This window comes from Sebastes fasciatus, chromosome 23, assembly GCF_043250625.1.
Source record: "Sebastes fasciatus isolate fSebFas1 chromosome 23, fSebFas1.pri, whole genome shotgun sequence".
Lineage (NCBI taxonomy): Eukaryota > Metazoa > Chordata > Actinopteri > Perciformes > Sebastidae > Sebastes > Sebastes fasciatus.
In genome coordinates, this window is record NC_133817.1 from 20,559,850 (window position 1) to 20,579,265 (window position 19,416).

A 19,416-nucleotide genomic window follows, 5' to 3' on the forward strand; every position below is an offset into this window, starting at 1 on the left:
TTAAAATACATAAAACGTATCATGTGATCACAGGTTTGGTTTAGTTTCAGACAGTGTTTCACCTTTTCATTAAACGTTTTCAGGTTAGGCTGTATTTTTAAGATTTCTTTAGTCGATTAGTTGTTTTTTAATGCTTTTTTCATGTTGAATGACTTATTTCCAAGAAACTTCTGAGCACATCTCTGGTAAACACCAGATTTAAAGTGGTGCTTTTGTGTGATTCTTTGTGGAGTAACTCAGTTTTACAGATCTGTCGATTAAATCAACTAACTGATTGACTGATTGAGGACATCCCTATTTATCTTATAATACTTCGGTTTTTGAATGAGGTTTGGTTGAAATTTGCAATATTTTTTAGACTATTTTTAGAACCCATAAGATGTAAATTATTTAGTAATTTATAATGTAAAAAAAGTTAAACTTAGAGGGAAGTATGAAAAATTTGTAGCTTTTTTTTTTCTTCTGCTTTCCACTTCTGTTAATCAGCTCGTGGCCCCTCAAAGTAATTTGGCGACCCCTTGTGGGGGTTCAGACCTCAGTTTAAGAACCACAGTTTTTTTCAAGGTGCAGCATCTTATTATCTCAAAAATAAAATTAAATAAAAGAAAACAGAATAAAGATGACAACGGGGAGCAAAGCACAAGTCAGATCTACGTATAACCCTGTTTATTACAAATATTGTAAATGCAGGTATTAACATTGTTTGCAGAGTTCATTTACAGGTCCTGTGTAGTCTCAATAAATAATAATAAAAGTGGTGATATTGGACAAAATGATCTATATTGAAGTTGAAATGTCAGAGTGTGAGTCGATGGCCGTACAGGAAGGTTGAGTTAACTGAAGTGTTTTCTAAACTAAGTGTATCTAAACGCACACTTTCATTCAGTGAAGGAAACCAGCTAAAACATTAATCTCATGTAAAAGTAATCATGCTGCAGAAGGGCAAGGACACAATGTGGAGAACACACTGACTGTTGTCAGAGGCTGATGATGAGAAAGTGATAATCATGTCTCCTACTTATCTAAGAGCGATAACAGTACAGTCAACAAAGTCTGAAGAATTGTTCTCCTGATGCAAACCAACAAGGCTGCCGTCTGATGAAACATCGTTGGGATTTCAAATTCATTTTTCTTCTCAAACAAGCAGCACAATTCCAAAACTGACAGTTTGTTTGTTTTTTTTACATACAGCCGCGGTCATTTAATACAATACTAATAAAATTAAAAAAACTATTGCAATAAAACATAATTTGTTTAGGAGCCAAATGGCTAGCACAAGTTAGCCAAAGTCTATAAACACAAAATATTTAACACGTCTTGCATGCATTACTAATCCAAAATCTTTTCTACGCCATGATCCTATCAACAAAGAATATCTCGTGTGTGCTTTTCAGTGTCGTCATTACAGAAAATAACATTCTATGTTACAGTAAAAATTGTAACTTCTGTCCAGCAAAAACACACAAAAAGCTCGTTGTGCATCTGCTGCACGGCTGCTATTAAATAAGTCTATTTAGTATAGCAGTCACTTTTTCCTATTTCAAATATAACATATTACAAAAAAAAATTGTCTGATTGCAGCAAATGTCGGTCCCCACTGGGGCCACTTGTGTGGAAGACTGAAATCATCCATCTTTTCTACAGTTCCTCTCGGTTGTAATCCATCTATCCCTCCTCCTTCTGCTCCTCTTTGGCTGTGTCTGCAGGAGCCGACTCCTCCTCCTTCTGGCTTTCAGGTGGATCCACGGTCATCGTGTCTGTCGGGAGCTGAGGGCTCTCCTCTTTTGGGGAGCTGGGAGCTACTTCCTCTTTTGTTTCACTATCAGCAGCGGGAGTGCTTTCTACCTCCTTCACAGTCGTCTCCTCATCCTGCTTCGTCTCCTCGTCCTGCTTCGCCTCCTCGTCCTGCTTCGCCTCCTCGTCCTGCTTCGCTTCCTCTGCAGGAGGCGCGTCTCCCTCCGCGGCTGCTTCCTTTTCATCCGTCCCCTTTTCGCTCGTCTCGATCGCCTTCTCCGTTTCTGACTTTTCCTCCTCTGCCAGAGCTGCTGCTGCCGCCTCTTCCAGAGGAGGCAGGTCCTCTTCCACAGGAGGCAAGTCCTCTTCCACAGGAGGCAAGTCCTCTTCCACAGGAGGCAAGTCCTCTTCCACAGGAGGCAAGTCCTCTTCCACAGGAGGCAAGTCCTCTTCCACAGGAGGCAAGTCCTCTTCCACGGGGGGGATTCCTTTTCCTGCGGGACTCAGCGCTTTGTCGTCTTCAATGGGAGCCATGCCTTCCTCCGCCATCTCCTCGTCTTCGTCTATCTCGTCCTCCAAAGGAGGGATCATCTGCTCCTCCCTCCCTCCTGGGAAGACCCGGTCTGGGTAGACCAGTTTCAGCTGTTCCTCAAAGTAGTCCTCCAAATACAAACCTGCACTCCCCACCTCTGAGGTCGCCTGTACAAACAGTGCACAGAAATAGAAAGAAAAATTAAAGAGATCATTTTGAAGATAACTGGTTAATTCCCAAAAAAGAGTGATGTTTACCTTGTAGTACTTTGCACAGTTGAAAAATATGAGCCGGACGTCTGTGACAAACGCCTCCGGACCGTTATAACATTCACCATCCTGCGACTTTGACTCCAGTTTCTTCTTGACTATTGACAAATCCATCGGGGTCTTGATCAGCTCTTTGTACCGTCTTGTCTCCTATATTAAAAAAAAACAGTCAAAGTTAAGCAGCTAATACAACGGATATGAAAATCAGATTTTCTCTCGATTCTGATTGGTCAATCACGGCGTTCTGCGGTCTGCTATTACTTTATAGCAGACCGGTGCTATGTATAGCAGACCGTTGCTATGGACGCAGCTATGATGTCGGACTCTGTAGGACCTTTTTTGTGTCAAAACATTGATTTCTTCATTAAGTAGCCGTATAATAAGCAGGATAATGTACAGCTAGCGGGTCATTGTTGTGAAAGAATCCCCTTCAGAGCGCTGAGAGACGAGTCCAACCACCCGCTCCGCGTCGGGGTGCAGCATCGCCCTGTCAGGGATTCTTTCACAACATTCCTTACATGGTGTGTCTTTCCAAAGTGGCTGAAGGATTTCACAAATGTAATGGTTTCTGGTGTCAATTTAACCCTTTCAGTTATGATTTAAAATAACATATAAAGTAAAATGATTTAAAATAAAACAATGAAAACAAAAACATTGTCCTTGTTGCGTTCCTGTAACTGAGCCTTTACTGAAGAAGGGCACATCACTATTGTTGAAATCACATATATAAAGAGTACAAATTTACTCACTTGGAATTATCATTTCTCCAGTGGGAAACAACATACAGTCGAAACCTTTTATAGCGATCATGTCTGTCCGGGTCAAACTGAACACTATGAGGCGGCTTCAGCCACAGGTGCATTCGTTTCTGTCTCCATCGCTAGCAGCCATGACTGTTTGTCTTTGTTTGAGTAGACTACACAAGGTAGCCTGAGGAATAGTTTTACAGTAGTTTTAGTTTGTTTTTGTTAGGGCCAACTATAATGTCTCTGTAGCTACTGTATATACATACAAAATACATGGTTGGAGAGCTGGGTAGGGATGGCCGTAATGTTTAATGTTTAATCTTCGTGCTACTTCAGTGAAGCGATTGTGGCACAGCGACGTCTCCTAGAATGTCAAGTCTGTTCAATTTCTGTGGTTCAACGTCTCGAGATTTGACAGAGATCCATCCATGCTGTCTCCTTTTTGTTTCAGTAGTGATATATTATAGCTAAAAAACTAAAACTCAAATTTAGGTTGAATTTGATATTTATTAAGTTTTTTAACCCGGCAATATTGTTTCAGTTTAGTTTTTCTTAAAGGATATAGTTTTTATTTAGTTTCAGTTTACTACAAATATTTTTTCACTGCTTATTTTCATTTTAGTTTCAGTTTACTATAATAACCCTTAAGTGGTGGCATTTATATAGAAATGCTTTTTGATCCATATTAGCAGTTGATCACTGTAACTATGATCACTATAAGCAGCTTCCACTGTCTTTTCTTAAGTCGTAAATATGACATCCACTAATGTTTTACTTTCTAAAAATGAATAGAATAACTTTTACTACATTCTATTTTTTACTAATCTACCTACTTCCAACACAAAGTAAGTATCAGCAACAAACAGCTTTTACTCTATCTACAAAATGACTTACTGATGGGAAAGGAGGCTGCTGGAAGTCGGTGCTGAAGTCGTTGCAGAAGAGACGGAGTAGCAGCCGCTCACACTTCTGCATGTTACAACAAGAGGAAACATTAGATCAGACATCAATCAGCTTATGTAGAGTCTTCCTCGAGGGGGTGAATCTTGTTTGATGGGAGACGGTGAGAAGAATAACTATAAAAACAGGACTTCCAGACGTCAGTAATGAAGAGTATAAAGCACAGAAATAAGAGCTGAGTGAGCATACCCTTCTTTCATCAGGTGGGAATCCTTCAGAGACGGGGTCGTCCTTGCTGTTACAGTCGTACTCCATCTCAGGAGAGACGAGGTCTCGGCAGAGCGAACAGAACCACTCCCCACTACAGAGAGACATCAGGACAAGAGACGCTGTTACAACTTTCAATATCACAAACTGCAATATTGCAGCTGAAATAAAATATGATTCAAAGACTAACCTTCATGCTATTATAAAACAATGAAGACCTCTAGAATAACTCTATGCAAGAAATCTAAATACTTTTTAAGAGGGCTGTACTGAATGTTATTTTTTTTTTTTACATTCAAAAAAAGTTCTGAATGTCTGTTGTCAGATTTTATGACATCATCATCCCCAAAAAAAAAATTGGGAAAAATTATGTTTACATTGTATACTCACCTGAATACTGCTGGAAACTGTATCTTTCATTCACATTATATATATATTATAATATATATAATGTATATATATTATAATATATATATATATATATACTATAATATATATATATATATATATTATAATATATATATTATATATATATATTACCATCATTAGTATTACTTATTATTATTGTTGTATTAACTTATACTACACCTATATAGTATTATTATTATTATATCTTCTCATATCATTTCTTCATATTCTTGTATTATCATATTATACAGCTATACTACTATTATACTATTACATGACACTACTGTATCATACACTATAATATACATTACTATACTCAGTACTCTTGCACTATTTGCACTACCATTGTCATTTTACTGCTGTCCTTATGTTGTCTTATTTTTATTTGATTTTACTTTATTCTATTCGATTTTATCTCATTACCTCCACCAAGGCCGAAGGCCTAGGAAGGAGGTAATGTTTTCACCGGCGTTGGTTTGTTGGTTTGTTGGTTTGTTTATTTGTTGGTTTGTTGGTTTGTTGGTTTGTCCGTTAGCAGGATTACTCCAAAAGTCCATGATGGATTTGAATGACATTTTTTGAAGGGGTGGGATGTGGCACAATGAACAATCTATTAGATTTTGGTGGCGATCCGGATCATGATCCGACTTCGGGATTTTTTTTTAATAACTCCGCTCAGCCTGTGCATTAACACCACAGGCTTTAAGACATGCGCAGTGAAACTGATGACGCGTTCATGACCGGTGACTGTTGCAAAGAGTGACGACGCTATAGGTGAGTTTTATTTGGTTTCTGACCACTTCCACTGAAGTGATTTTACGATGCTCAGTGCACTTCTAGTTTTAAGGTGTATTGCTGTTGGATGTGTTGTTTAAGCTACTGGATGCCTAAATTTCCTTCGGGATCAATAAAGTATCTATCTATCTATCTATCTATCTATCTATCTATCTATCTATCTATCTATCTATCTATCTATCTATCTATCTGTTAGATTGCTGCCTCCCCCCCCCCAAGGAGCAGGAGAGCAAACAGTTTTTGGACCACAGTTAAAATGCAGTTTCTGGAAGGCTAAACACCAACAAATATGGATTAAAGCAGAATATTTCATTAGATAAAAACCTGTTTGTGAATTTTGTAAATTATTACATCTCTCTTTTTTCAATCAATTTTGACTTTTGGACTTCACAACACTCTGGAGTTATTGGAAATGTTTGGATCACTCTAGTCAGAAACAATCCTACAATGTAATAGTATAATATTAATCTTATTAGTGTAGCCTGATCTTTATCTGCGACTGTGCACAAACACCGGGTTTCAACAGAATGAATAGGTATGTGCACCATTCGAATGTTGATTTAAAATTCAGATGTCAGAGTTGGAACTGTTCGGTACAGCCCTATCGAGATGCTGATAGACACAGGAATAAATTTTTAGACTATGTCCACATTCACTTTGAAAATGATTATTTTATCATAGTTTTAACATACCAACCTTACAATATATCATCATAACTACTGCAATAATTATTAGCACACCATCATCTTTAATAAAACATTACACAATTAAATGTTTAATTAATTGAATTAATTAGTCATTAATGAGCTTTCAGTTGGGTTCACTCTTACTTTGCCTGAAAGCATCAACAACTATTGTCTTTGCTGCCAATGATGTCCGTGTTTTGTCTAATCTGAAGAAGTGTGTCTAGTCTCGAAAAGAAAGCTCTTCAAATCATTAAAGGATAGGGCTGTAGCGAATAGTTAGTCGCTGCGTTCATTTTGATCATCATTTCATTGTGCAGCCGCAGCACTGAGAGACAATCACCTGGGGGACTCGTTCAGAGCCGGGATGTGGCAGGTCAGATGAAACACTTTGGGACACTTGTCGCAACAGAGCAGCTCCCCTCCGTTCTGACAGACGGCGCACCAGTCCTCGTTAGGGTCTTCCTCCGGCTCCGCTCTCTTTTCGGACTCTGGCTGCGCTGCGGGCTGCGGACGCTGCTCTTTCCCAGACTCTGATCCGGGAGCAGGGACCTGGACAGTCACTTTCAGCTGCTGCCGAGGCTTCGAATGAGCTCCGGTGCTGCTGTCCGGCAGGCTGGACCCGACGCTGGACTGCACCTGTAGACAGAGAAAATGTGGGATGTATGCAGTTAGATATAATGACTCAGAGACAGTGGGGAAAGTGAGCATTTGAAACGAAATGCGAAGACATTTATGTAACCCCAGTAATTCTCTTTACAAATCGAACTTCATCCTCGTCCTCTGGTTCGTCCTTGATGACGATGACGGGCCCTGGGGACGCCCTTCTTCGTCGCTTGGCTGAGGGGGCGGATGGAGGCTCAGAAGTCTGCCTCCAGGAAGTCGTCCTGCATCAGAGAGATCACAGAGAGAAGAGATGGGAGGATTATGACCATGATATAGTTAAAACAAAAGACAGACCTTTGTTCCATGAATTGGTTTGGAAGATCAGAGTAAAGTCTGTCCTCTGAATCACTTGAATGTCACTTGTTACATATGAAACAGCTTAGTGAGAATATAAAAATAAAGGTCAGAGGGACAGAGTGTACATATTAGATATATATTAACAAAGACATGTATTTCAGTGAACCAGTTATATTGCAGGCTAGAACAAGGGAGTGGAGTGGAAGACTGAAGGCTGATTAGACAACTGCTGTCAAAACACAATTTATAGCAATTTCAGTGTTGTGTGTAGGCGTTTAATCAAATATCAAACACAGCAAGTAGCACTTCCCACGCATCTATCTAATGAACAAGCACGGATTCAAAACAACATGAAGGAAAAAGATTAGCCGTAATCTGTACCAGAGACGGGAACAGAGGCTGAATATTGAAACAGTCAATCATAAAAATGGATTATGGGAGGAGGGGAGGAACTGTGAGGAGATTTTTAGGATCTTTTCTTACCCCGTGCTTCTGTCTGAAGAAGACGGTTTGGCCATAGGGGAGTTCTGCCTTGCTTGAACTTGAGAGAAGAGGAAAAAGAAAAGTCATGATGAGAAAGCTTCATCTAAGACACAAGATGGGATCTTGAGGGGCTGTTGCTACGTCAGAGCGGTGATAATGACCTGCTGTGTGATTGAACGTGCTCATTTTGTCTGCTGTCGCTGAAGCCAGACTGGAAGGGAAGCTGGGTTTGGGAATAGAGATGGTAATGGAGGGAACAGATCCACTGGCCTCGCTCCTCTTCAGGTAGGAGGACTCCGTTAGGCCCCGCTTTAGGAGACAAAAACAAAATAAACGTCATAAACTTTCTCTCTTAAGAACCATGTGAGACCGGAGACATCGTAGGGTCCCCTTCTCCAATCTCCTCTCCTACCAACCTGATGTAGAGACATCTGTTGAGCTGCTCCGGCAGACGGAGGCTGCTGGTAGCGGGACGTACTCTGCAACACATCCATGGGTTTAGGAGGGAAGCTGGAGCTGTGGATCAGTTCTCTCAGAGACTAGATGTAGAAAAAAGAAAAGTTGAAAGAATAATTTAGTTTTTAAAAACGATATGTTTAGAACCACCTATAAGTCACTTTATCTGATTGAAGCCAGAAACATTAGGTGTTTCAAATGCTGGAAGGACATTTTACACATTTACAGTAACTAATACCATTTCTGCTTTTATTTCCCAGTGGAAAAATTGACATTTTTGAAAGAATAAAATCCTGATACAAGAAGTTTATCAAGAAGCTAAAATGATACAATCTAGTAGATAAACAGACTTTTGTGGCAGAAGATAAAGTTAAATCAAAACAACAATGTTCACGTCAATGATTAAAAAGCATAAGGTGGGCTGAGGACAACGCCGGTGCTGGGAACTTAATACTTTACGCAGTCTTTACACATTGATAAGCATCATAACACTTTCCATGGGACAAAGCCTAACCCGTGTTTGTTCATTCCTCTCTCCGCCTGCACTAACTCACCTGAGCGGGTGGGAACCCTGTGTTGTGAAGCATGGACGATGTGGGGCTTCTAGTGTTGGGGTGGGAACTCCCGTATCTGCGTACAGGCTGTCCCATGTTCGGGGGGCCTTGGGAGGGGGAGGACCCACCGTGGATGGGTCTGGTTGGGGGCGGAGGGCCTGGGGGGACGTGGGGGCCGTGGGGGCCCGGGGGTCCAGGAGGTCCGGGGGGTCCTGGGAGCCTGACATTTTGGTACCAGGACCAGTGGTTAGGAGGAGGAGGAGGAGCGGGCTGCCTGTGGGGCTGCTGGGAAAGCTTGTCCACCTTGGACAGAGGAACAACAGATGTCTATCAATGAAATAAAATACATAGTATTTAGTATGGTTGGTTGACAGTAGTGAGCAAACAGTATAAAGCAAGATGAAACAATGGCTCTGTGTTTTCACGCTTCTCTGTCTCAAATTAGCTTGACACGGTGCCAAAACTACTGACTGTGATGAATATATACAGTATAATATATATAATATACCTGCATCTGGAGCTGAGCCAGCGTACTCTGTCGCTGCTGAGCGGCGACTGAGAGAGCTGCAGTGGGTGCATCTGCTCTGGGGCCTGGCTGGTGGTTGGTGACGGGCGGCCGGCCCGGGCCCCTTTCTACCAGCAGAGAACCTGGAGAACATAAGCAAACAATGAAAAAATGAAATCACGAAATTTGTCACTACACAATGCTCTTGCCACGTCGGCTCATCTTAAAAGAGAACTCCACCACAGTCAGACTCACGATGGATAGTTCAAAATACGATCAAAGTCAATGCAGCAGAGCCAGAGATATCGCTCGACTTCGCTTCCATTCATTCTTCCCACAATGCAAGTCAACCGCCAACAATTTGTTCAGAGATTTGGGTGTGTTATGCTAGCGTGCTAGAGGCGGCTAATGTAGTCTCTGCTAGCTGCTAGCCTCGAGCAGAGATGAGGTGCATACATGTGTTTTCAGCCTCTCATCAACTTAAATGTCCTAAAAAAATCCTGTTTAAGACGACTGCAGTCTGCAACCTCACATTCTCCATCGAAGAAAAAGAAGCGCACACACGACATGGTAAAACAAAATAAAAGGAGATAATGGAGAGGAGATGATTATGTAAACTGAAAACAGAAGATTAAGAGAACGTGTTATTTGGGCCAGATGAGATTAATACACAGAGGCAGAGATGCAAAAACGATTGTTTACTACATTCAGGAGCACACTGACGAATAAAGATAAATGAAAAGTGTTGGATGACGTCCCCAAAAAAAGCACAGATAGAAGCCTACACCTCTCCATCAGACTGCCGTGCACGCATTACTGTGAACGATCGGATACTTTTCTTGAATCTATCATTTAAAGATCATCATTATTTCGCATTTTTATAACTGCTGTTCAGTGAGTGGCGATGATAAAAGTATAAGCTAAATAAAAAACAAAAGAACAAAACACTGCGTGTAGTTATTCCTTCAGAAGATGGGTTTTTAAGACACACTGAGACTTCTACAAATCAGTGGGAAACATTCTAGAATCGGTCAGCAATCAATGATTGTCGCTGCTTGATAATGTAAGTTTCTAAGTTAAGTCTTACCGAGGTCTACATTTGTGGCCCAGAAACCAGAGCGACACTGAAAGCGAACAGAACTCTGAGGGACGATGGAGGGATTACAGCTCGCTCTCATCAGGTAGTGGATCTGAAAAAGGATCTAGAGGACAAAAAGGGATGGATTGAGGATGGAAGCTTTTGTCAAATTACTACAGCAACAGAAAGTGCATGTAACAATCACACTCTGAAGTAATTCAAATTGCTGATTTGATGTCAAAGTCTCTCACCAGTCTCTTGCAGTACAGCAGGGCCGTTCCACTGTGGCTTGCCGTAGCCCATTTGGTAAAGCTGATGACGTGGTCGAGGTGCCTGCTCAGAGAGTTGACGTCGTCTTGCTGCTTTTTCAAACCCAGCTCGTGGTCCTTAGTCAGAGCCTAGGAGGAAATGTGTGCATGAATTGTCGGGGGGAAAAAAAAAATTATTCGAAATGTAATAATTGCCTTTGAAAAGTCATTAAACGATGCAAATTAAACACACCTCAAGCTGGTTAACCAGAATCTTTCCCTTCCTGTTGATCTCCATAATCAAGTTACAGATGGACTTCTTTATTTCATTAGTGACGGACTTCCGGTTTTCTTCAACTTGCTGGAGTCTGTGGAAATGAATATGATGCATCACAATAATCCAATATCAGTTTCAATACGCAGATGGTTTTGAATGTAATTCAATTAGCTAAAACCTAAAATATACACAGTAACTTAGTATTCCATAGGAACCAATTTGTCAAAATTGCAAACAAATATACCCAGAAACTCTGATCAAGTTCCAGCTATAGAGGAGAACTTTACCCGGAGCTGATGCAGCCGGACACGTCCTCGATGGCCTTTCTCTTCTCTTGCAACTGCTGCGTCATGTTCTCCAGATACTGCCTGTGGTTCCTGTACGCATCCTCCAAAAACTGATAGCTGCACACAAAGAATACGTGCATTAATGACTGAAAGCTCATTTTTTTGTTTATTCTTGTTTATTTTTTGTTCCAGGTCAATTTAATCTGTCACCAATGACGCTTTGATTAATGTGTTTTTATGATACTAAAATGGTTTTGACATTAATACACAGAACCTCATCAAACCTTTGCTTAAAGGGACTGTTTGTAAGGATCAGAAATTGCTTGTTAACAGCGACACCTGTGGCCGTTAAGTCAACGAAAGTCAGCGTCCTGTTGCCCGCGATGTGCTCGCTCTACATAGACATGAACGAGCATCACTCAAAACAGTGAGTATGTTAGCTGACCAGACGAAGGTCTCTCCATGAATCAATGCTGATCCTAGTGTTGGTTTTCTTTGCCTCAGCCTCCCGACCGCGGTCGGAGGGAACAGGGGAGACACCGGAGTTTTGGTCGGAGACGATAACGTTTCTCTCTGCGGAGCCCCGTCACTTCACAAGACACGGGAAACCTCTGTTGGTCTGGAGGAGCTGCAGCATTTATTTCTGCACAAACGTCCACTGCACATTCACTAGATATTCTCAGAGCTACTAACTCTCCTGCAGTGTGTATTGTGCACGCATGCACATGAGAGGTGGAGCGAAAGAGCCAGAACGAGCACGGTGTGTGAGTGAAGGCAAGCAGGCAGAGGAGCAGAGTACAGCAGAGACTCCGGTCCTGGAGACCAAAGCTACGCGCTCCCCCGCGTCCTCCGAACGCGGCCAACACTGTTTTGCAAGACAGGCTTCACTAGATAGAACTTTGCGGTTTTGGTGCTTCCGTGTAGTTTGTGTTGGAGTCTGAGTCTGAACAGCGTAGCCACACCCGAGCGCGCATGGCACACCGACCCGCAATGATTTATACGTGTAAGAAATTACAAACAGTCCCTTTAAATTCAGAAGCATGCTTCCTAAATTATCAACAACACTGCAGCAAGCTGCATCACCAATGCCAGTTGTAAAGGATCAATATTTATGAAAGATAAATAGAGCAATACATTATTTTAATTTTCGGGGGGGGGGGGGAATCTGCCTACTTGTGATCCTTGTGCTTAAGCAGCTGACAGTCCCGACAGGTGAGTCGGTCACACGTCTCACAAAACAGCTTCAGTGGCTCCTGCTTGTGGATGTCACAAAACACGGGCTTCTGTGTGGAGATACCTACTGCTTCTGGGATACATACATGGGGGGGGAATTAAGAACAAAGAGAAATGTGAAGTCAGCTTGAGTCACCTTAAATGTTTACTCAGCTATTTAAAATACCTATAGATATATATACACTGTACATGTATATGTACCATCATTATCATGACATCTTGCCAGAACAGGTTGTCTGCAGAATGACCTTATGTCAATATTCAACAGTGCTCCATCACTTAAGTACAGTATGTACAAATACACATAATCACTACTGTACAGCACACAGTATTTTAGGTTGATCTAATTACAGAGTAACTGCTGTTTTGCTGCGGTATACGTCACACACTACCTGGAGACATCTCCTCCTTCTGGCGTATGGTGTGATCCCTGGTGAACTTCACCCTTTGGTGCGCTTCGATACACGTCACACACAGAAACTCCACGCACTCCACGCAGTAACCTGTCGCCTCTGTGTTGTCATCGCAGCTCATACACACCTATCGAAGACATAGAATAAAGAAAAAAAGCTTAAGAAAGAGGTGTCGTAAAACAAACTGTTGTGAGACGAATGGCTCAGGAGTGGAAAATTAGGATCTTACCTGGCTGGTTTTCTCCACAGTGCTGCTCGGCACCTCGGCCATGTCCTTGACAAAGAAATTGTCCAACATGTCCATCTCCCAGCATTCCTGTCTGCATACTGGACATCGAATGGCACACACTGGGAGCGAGAGACCAGACGCATTATTGAAGGTGTCAGCTCACGACTACTTACATGACTTTATTATTTAAAACAAACACACAGATCTGGGTGACATGACTAGAAATAACTTTTAACATGATACATACAAAGATAGGCAATAGGTAGAACTATAGTGTTGAGACTAGGGTGTTAGTTATATAACACAGAAAGTTTTGCTGGTCTTAAAGGTCCGATATTGTAGAAAGTGAGATTTTCCTGTCTTTTATATTATAAAGCAGGTTTAAGTGATATATAAATACTGTTAAACTATCAAAACGCTCAATATACGGAGAAATAAACACAGCCGGTATTCAGAAATTGTGCGTTTCTGAAACAAGCCGTTAGGATTTCTGTCCATTTGTGATGTCACAAATACACAATATTTAGACCATTACACGGTTTTAAACGTAAATATTCTAAATGTGTCCCAGTTTATTTCCTGTTGCAGTGGATGTAAATAACATCAGCTGACAGGAAGTAAACATGGACCCAAGCTGTTGCCTGGCAACGCAATTCCATTGCAATTCCGTTGAAATGCACTAAAACGGAGCGTTTCAGACAGAGAGTAAATACAGGTATATTCAGGCTGACAGTATGAAGAAAATAAAGGCTTTTTTGAACATTACAGCATGTAAACATGTTCTAGTAGAAACACAAAAAACAAGTATGAACCTGAAAATGAGCATAATATGGGACCTTTAAAGGCTGCATATCAGTTAGATGAAACCCTTTTGAGAGTTTATCTATCTGGTGTGTGATCATCCAGCCCCACATAAGGGTGGCACATTTAAAAAAAAGTTACTAGACACTTTTCAATAACTTACTATCTGCTTCAAATCTAGCTTGACATAAAGAGCTTCTGCCACAGTTCCATCAATCACACACAACTCTTATGAGAGTTGTTATGGAGACACTATTCTCACATGATTTGTTGTCGACTTGACCTTGTTGTGACTCACGCCTCGGGTCTGCGCTCCTGAAGGGTGCAGGGAGACACCTCTTGCAGAAGGAGTGGAGACACGGCAGCAGCTTGGGCTCTCTGTTGTGGAAGCTCAGCTTACAGATGGGACAAGTGTCCATCAGCCCGAAGGTGCCTTGCTGCTTCAGCCTCTCCTCCTCGGCTGGCAAACTCTCCGCCTCGTTCTCCACGATGATGACAATGTCGTCGTTGTCCACATTTTCAGCACTTTCATCCATGTTGTCCTGCTTCACTGATTCTGTCCTTTCAACCAATCAATACAGCGTTGCGATGGAAACAAAGGCTAGCCTGTACTCTCACTGACTTACCAAGTCAGATAGGGAACATATATACTCGTATTATGCATCACAACATTAGAAGCATGTCATCCTACCAGCTGGTTTATTAAACTAACATAATAAATAGCAGGTCTAGTTGAGGTGTCGCTGTTAATAGTGTCCGTGTTGGAAGCTACATTAGCAACCTAGCTTGTTTTTGTATTGCTCATATGCCAGACACAATAAATCATTAAGTCCCCGCTTTGTGTCGTTTCTTGTTCACACAGGCGAAAGCTAACAGCGCGTAGTCACTTATGAATCAACAGTACGCTACATATATAGTATTTAAAGCTCATAAGTCCATCAGAGAGAGAGGCGACCATCTGTGCTCAAAACACATACCATATATTACCCAGACGCCACTGCGCTATTTTAAAGCTACAGTGCCCGGTTGAGGCCAAACTACATTTACTCGGAAGGCGATTTGAAATTTGACATTTTGAAACCTATGGGGCAGTAATTCATTTTACAGGTGCAGCTCAAAATATTAGAATATCGCGAAAAAGTTCAATATTCTTCGTCAGTTATTTAAGAAAGTGAAAATGTAATATATCATAGACTCATTACACATAAACTAAAATGTTTGATAATTACAGCCTACAGCTCAAAAAAGAAAGAAAAAGGTATCTCAAAATATTAGAATATTTCATAAGATCAATCAAAAAAAGGATTTACAATACAGAAATGTCCAACTTCTGTAAAGTATGTGCATTTATACACTCAATTCTTGGAATTGAGTGTATAAATGCACACTTTACTGCATCAATGTGGCGTGGCATGGAGGCGGTCAGCCTGTGGCACTGCTGAGGAGTTATTGAAGCCCAAGTTGCTTTGATAGCGGCCTTCAGCTCATCTGTATTGTTGGGTTGGATGTTTCTCATCTTCCTCTTGACAATACCCCGTAGATTCTCTATGGGCTTCAGGTCAGGCAAGTTGGCTGGCCAATCAAGCAGAGTAATATCATGATCAAACCAGCCTTCCTCATGATTGTGGTTGTGTGTGTTGAACTAGACTGAGAGATACACGGTATTTATTCTGTGTGGATAGCAATTTACTGAAACTCAAAATGAAATATTCTAATATTTTGAGATACCTTTTTCTTTCTTTTTTGAGCTGTAGGCTTTAATTATCAAAAATGAAAATGAAAAAATGCTTGAAACATTTTAGTTTATGTGCAATGAGTCTATAATATATTCCATTTTCACTTTCTTAAATAACGGAAAAAGAATATTGAACTTTTTCGTGATATTCTAATTTTTTGAGCTGCACCTGTATGTATTCGGGAGCTTTATGATTTACATGAATGACTTTTCCCAAAAGTTTCTCATCTGGGAAACTTCTCTCAAAAGCACATTGTTTATGGACTTGTCATGGACAACAACAAAGATGACTTTCTGGTGAATAACATTCTCATTCTTGGAAAATGTTATTTATAGCCCTTAATTTAATTTATTATTATTTTCATGTATAATTTTACATATTTAATTGGTTCTTGCTCTGTATGTACCTTGTCCTTTTACTCTAATGCAATGATCTATAAGCCATGTTGTTTGTAAATTAGAATTTGTTCAATAAAAAAACCAAAAAAAAACTATGGGGCAATAATGTGTTAAATATGGAGCCCCATGTTTATTTTGAATAGTTCATTAGTTCAGTTCAGTTCAGTTCAGACAACTTTATTTATCCCCAAGGAGGCAATTCATTTGTAGCATTCCCAGTCCATACATCCATATACAACAGACAACCAATAATGAGTTAAGTCAAAGGAAACATATTAAAGGCATGGGGCAGTTGGAGGGACAAGTTACAATAAGAACCATATAAATAGGATTATAGCAATAAAAGCCGAAAAATAAGGAACAATATATGAGAACAACATATCTCAAAGTTCCTGTAAATAACAGTCATTAAAAATGGCATTATTAAATCTCCTTATTACGTGTGAATGTGTGAGATACTGTTGTTTTTAATCTGTTAGATATTATTGTTGTGTCAGTTAGATTGTTGTTTCATCACTCCAGCCTAGATGCCAGTGTGTGTGTGTTTGTGTGCGTGTGGAGGGAGGAAGTTCTTTCCACCTGGGAGGAGCCTTTTGCTGTGGTCAAAGAGCAATAGGATAAGTCTTTTTATCTGTGTCAAAGTGTAACATTAGGCATATTTAACCTGGCTCTTTCATTAAAGACACAAACAGCAGAGCATTGGGAACACTTCACAATTTGATGAGATGGACTTGACAGCTGAGAGTCACTCCATTCCTCTGAATGACGGAAACAGCATGCCTTTGATGGGACTGGGAACTTATGGGGATCCTCGCAAGGTAAGAAACTTTATATATAGGACATAAATTAATTTTTAAAAAATCCACTTTTCACTCTATTATTCACTCATGGTGTGTTTTTTTGATAGACCCCTAAAGGAGCTTCATATGAGTCAGTCAAATTGGCTATAGAGACAGGGTACAGACACCTTGATGGGGCTTTGGTCTATTTCAATGAACATGAAGTGGGACAGGCTATAAGGGAGAAAATTGCAGATGGAACTGTGAAGAGAGAGGACATCTTCTACTGTGGAAAGGTTTGCAAAGTTTGCCTGTTTGTGTGAATGTCTGAAATGTCTAGCTGTTTTCCATAATAAACTTCATGGCTACAAAGTGACTGCTACATTTCTGCAACGACTAATCTATTTTTTATCTACACTGATTCAGCTGTGGAACACATTCCATCCCCCAGACTTGGTTCGACCTGCTTTGGAGAGAACTTTGAAGACATTACAGCTGGATTATGTCGACCTCTATATCATAGAGATGCCCACGGCCTTCAAGGTATACCGTGTATTTAATGTCACATTAAAAAGATACCTGTTGAAATTGGGAAAACAGCATTATATTGTTTTTTTCTTTTCTCATAGCTGTGAATTATTGACAAAATCATTCCCTCTCACAGAATATTTCTTTATTTTCTGCAGCCAGGAGATACATTTTACCCCAAAGATGAGAATGGGAAGTACATTTATCATGAGACGGATCTCTGTGCAACATGGGAGGTGAGACTTGTTGGTAAATCATTTGTGGAGAACATTGTCTATAACTTAATTAAATATGAAAATCAGCTTTTTCTCCCTCTTAAGCCTCCAAAGCCTTTCAATCACAACCACATTGGTTTCAGACGTCCTACCTCCTACAGGTCAATGACACGTAGAAAGAATTTAATAACACTAGTCATTCCACTACAAGGTCAGGAACTGAAGCCGCTGTACTCTGTTTTATTGTGTCTGTCAATAAAACATTGCAGTTCAAAGTCTAACTTGTTGCTTTCTGTCTGTGCTCTTTTTATGTGTTGTACAGGCTTTGGAGGCTTGCAAAGATGCAGGGCTGATAAAATCTCTTGGAGTATCCAACTTTAACAGGAGACAACTGGAGTTGATCCTTAACAAACCTGGGCTGAAACACAAGCCGGTGTCAAACCAGGTACAGACAGGAAATCAGATGAAAACATTCAACTTTGGGTAGAATAAAATAAACAACTGACAAACACAAGAAAATGCCCCAAGTCAGTGACTTAGTAATATACAATAAACAAATATAAAACTGTGACGACGCCCTAAGAAAACTGGTTTGGCACATGCAGTAAATACTGACAAATACAACAAACAAGACTAACGAGGAAGAATTAATTCTATCTTCAGCAACTAACTATTTTGTGTTTTGTTTTTTAACACAGGTTGAATGCCATCCCTATTTCACTCAGCCAAAGTTGCTTGAGTTCTGCCTGCAGAATGATATTGTCATTGTGGGATACAGCCCTTTGGGGACATCTAGAGATGAATCCTGGTATGAGAGAGAAATCGATCACATTCAGTAGTAAAAGTCACGGTGTTCTAGGATATGAGTGAATCATTTGCATGCATATGACCTTGCACTTATAAAGTTGGCATTTCATTCATATCATTTCTCCAGGGTAAACCTAAAATGCCCCCCATTGTTGGAAGATGAGCTACTGGCATCCATTGCTAAAAAGTATAACAAGACCACAGCCCAGGTGGCCCTGAGGTTCAACATGCAGAGAGGAGTGGTGGTCATCCCCAAGAGCTTCAACCCTGTTCGCATAAAGGAGAACTTTCAGGTTTGGCATCACTTTATAAGCCGTTCAGCATGCTGGGTATCGCCTGCAAAAGTTAATCTTCAAAAACAGGGAATGTAATATGAAATGTGTTGCGATTGATCTGCAGACATTCGACTTCTCTCTTACTGAGGCCGAGATGAAGGCAATTGAGGGACTGAACAAGAATATTCGTTTTGTGGAGCTTCTCATGTGAGTATAGTTCAGGCTACACACTGTGCCATTGATGTTCTGTTCCTGTAATAAATAAATAATTACTATTTCTCTTTATTGGCTCAACAGGTGGTCTGATCACCCAGAGTATCCATTTCATGATGACTACTAGATGCCTCAGATGTCAAGACTTCACTTGCATTTGATCAAATAAACTTGTTCACTTGCTTTTACAATGTGTTATGCCTTCACTTGAAAATCATTTTGATACCACCTTTATTGTACAATTCATTTAATATTTTTTGTATACATTTTACTTTATTGATTAAAGCGACTTTATCAAAGCAGACCAGATTTTCTTTATTAATATTTTCCATTACAAGTCTTTGTGGCTGATTTAAAGACAAATGGAAAACACAGTTTTTATGAGACAAACGTTGCGTCTGAGACGGAAGTGGAGGGTGTCTGTCGTGTTATATGATTGTAAACTGTTATAGAAACATTTAGCAGTAGTAAAATTGACCTCTGTTGTTGTAACAAACGGTTGAATAAATACGTAATCTTAAATCGAGCAGAAAACGCAAGTTAGATGACGTATTCTGCAGAAGTTTAACACGGATGCATGAAGAGAAGAGATGTTGTTGCAGAA

General features: G+C 40.4%; 2 protein-coding genes across 10 annotated transcripts; one reads left to right on the forward strand and one right to left on the reverse strand.

Moving 5' to 3' along the window:
* Nucleotides 1-1,167: 1,167 nt before the first annotated feature.
* On the reverse strand, nt 1,168-15,062 carry trim24 (tripartite motif containing 24). 9 transcript variants are annotated; one of them, XM_074625160.1, is made up of 19 exons: nt 14,124-15,062; nt 13,061-13,179; nt 12,811-12,958; nt 12,359-12,488; nt 11,186-11,302; nt 10,875-10,989; nt 10,625-10,771; nt 10,383-10,497; nt 9,299-9,438; nt 8,791-9,117; nt 8,197-8,319; nt 7,942-8,089; nt 7,781-7,838; nt 7,095-7,221; nt 6,678-6,973; nt 4,431-4,542; nt 4,176-4,250; nt 2,524-2,685; nt 1,168-2,433 (listed from the first exon to the last, which is right to left on the reverse strand). In XM_074625160.1, the coding sequence occupies exons 1-19, from the start codon at nt 14,395-14,397 to the stop codon at nt 1,666-1,668; spliced, it is 3,501 nt and encodes a 1,166-aa protein (XP_074481261.1). In that variant the 5' UTR covers nt 14,398-15,062; the 3' UTR covers nt 1,168-1,665. The 9 variants fall into 9 exon arrangements, with proteins under 9 accessions (XP_074481261.1, XP_074481258.1, XP_074481265.1 ...); XM_074625157.1 differs by having other exon boundaries at nt 1,526-2,433; nt 7,077-7,221; XM_074625164.1 differs by having other exon boundaries at nt 1,526-2,433; nt 8,791-9,093; nt 12,359-12,491.
* A 1,558-nt stretch (nt 15,063-16,620) lies between these two features.
* Nucleotides 16,621-19,114, forward strand: LOC141761894 (aldo-keto reductase family 1 member D1-like). The gene is made up of 9 exons (XM_074625557.1): nt 16,621-16,813; nt 16,903-17,070; nt 17,201-17,317; nt 17,461-17,538; nt 17,840-17,962; nt 18,216-18,325; nt 18,452-18,617; nt 18,724-18,806; nt 18,897-19,114. Exons 1-9 carry the CDS (start codon nt 16,721-16,723, stop codon nt 18,937-18,939), a joined length of 981 nt encoding a protein of 326 aa, XP_074481658.1. The 5' UTR covers nt 16,621-16,720; the 3' UTR covers nt 18,940-19,114.
* Nucleotides 19,115-19,416: the final 302 nt, after the last annotated feature.

What these genes read in the sequence shown, in the direction of transcription:
- LOC141761894 (XM_074625557.1), top strand. Translation starts at nt 16,721, where the DNA reads ATGGACTTGACAGCTGAGAGTCACTCCATTCCTCTGAATGACGGAAAC. An exon ending in AGATGCCCACGGCCTTCAAG is followed by an intron (nt 17,318 to 17,460) that starts GTATACCGTGTA and finishes TATTTTCTGCAG; the next exon opens with CCAGGAGATACATTTTACCC. An exon ending in ACATCTAGAGATGAATCCTG is followed by an intron (nt 18,326 to 18,451) that starts GTATGAGAGAGA and finishes TCATTTCTCCAG; the next exon opens with GGTAAACCTAAAATGCCCCC.
- trim24 (XM_074625156.1), bottom strand. Translation starts at nt 14,397, where the DNA reads ATGGATGAAAGTGCTGAAAATGTGGACAACGACGACATTGTCATCATC. An exon ending in AGCAGCCTCCTTTCCCATCA is followed by an intron (nt 2,686 to 4,175) that starts GTAAGTCATTTT and finishes TTTTTAATATAG; the next exon opens with GAGACAAGACGGTACAAAGA. An exon ending in ACTGTGCAAAGTACTACAAG is followed by an intron (nt 2,434 to 2,523) that starts GTAAACATCACT and finishes CTGTTTGTACAG; the next exon opens with GCGACCTCAGAGGTGGGGAG.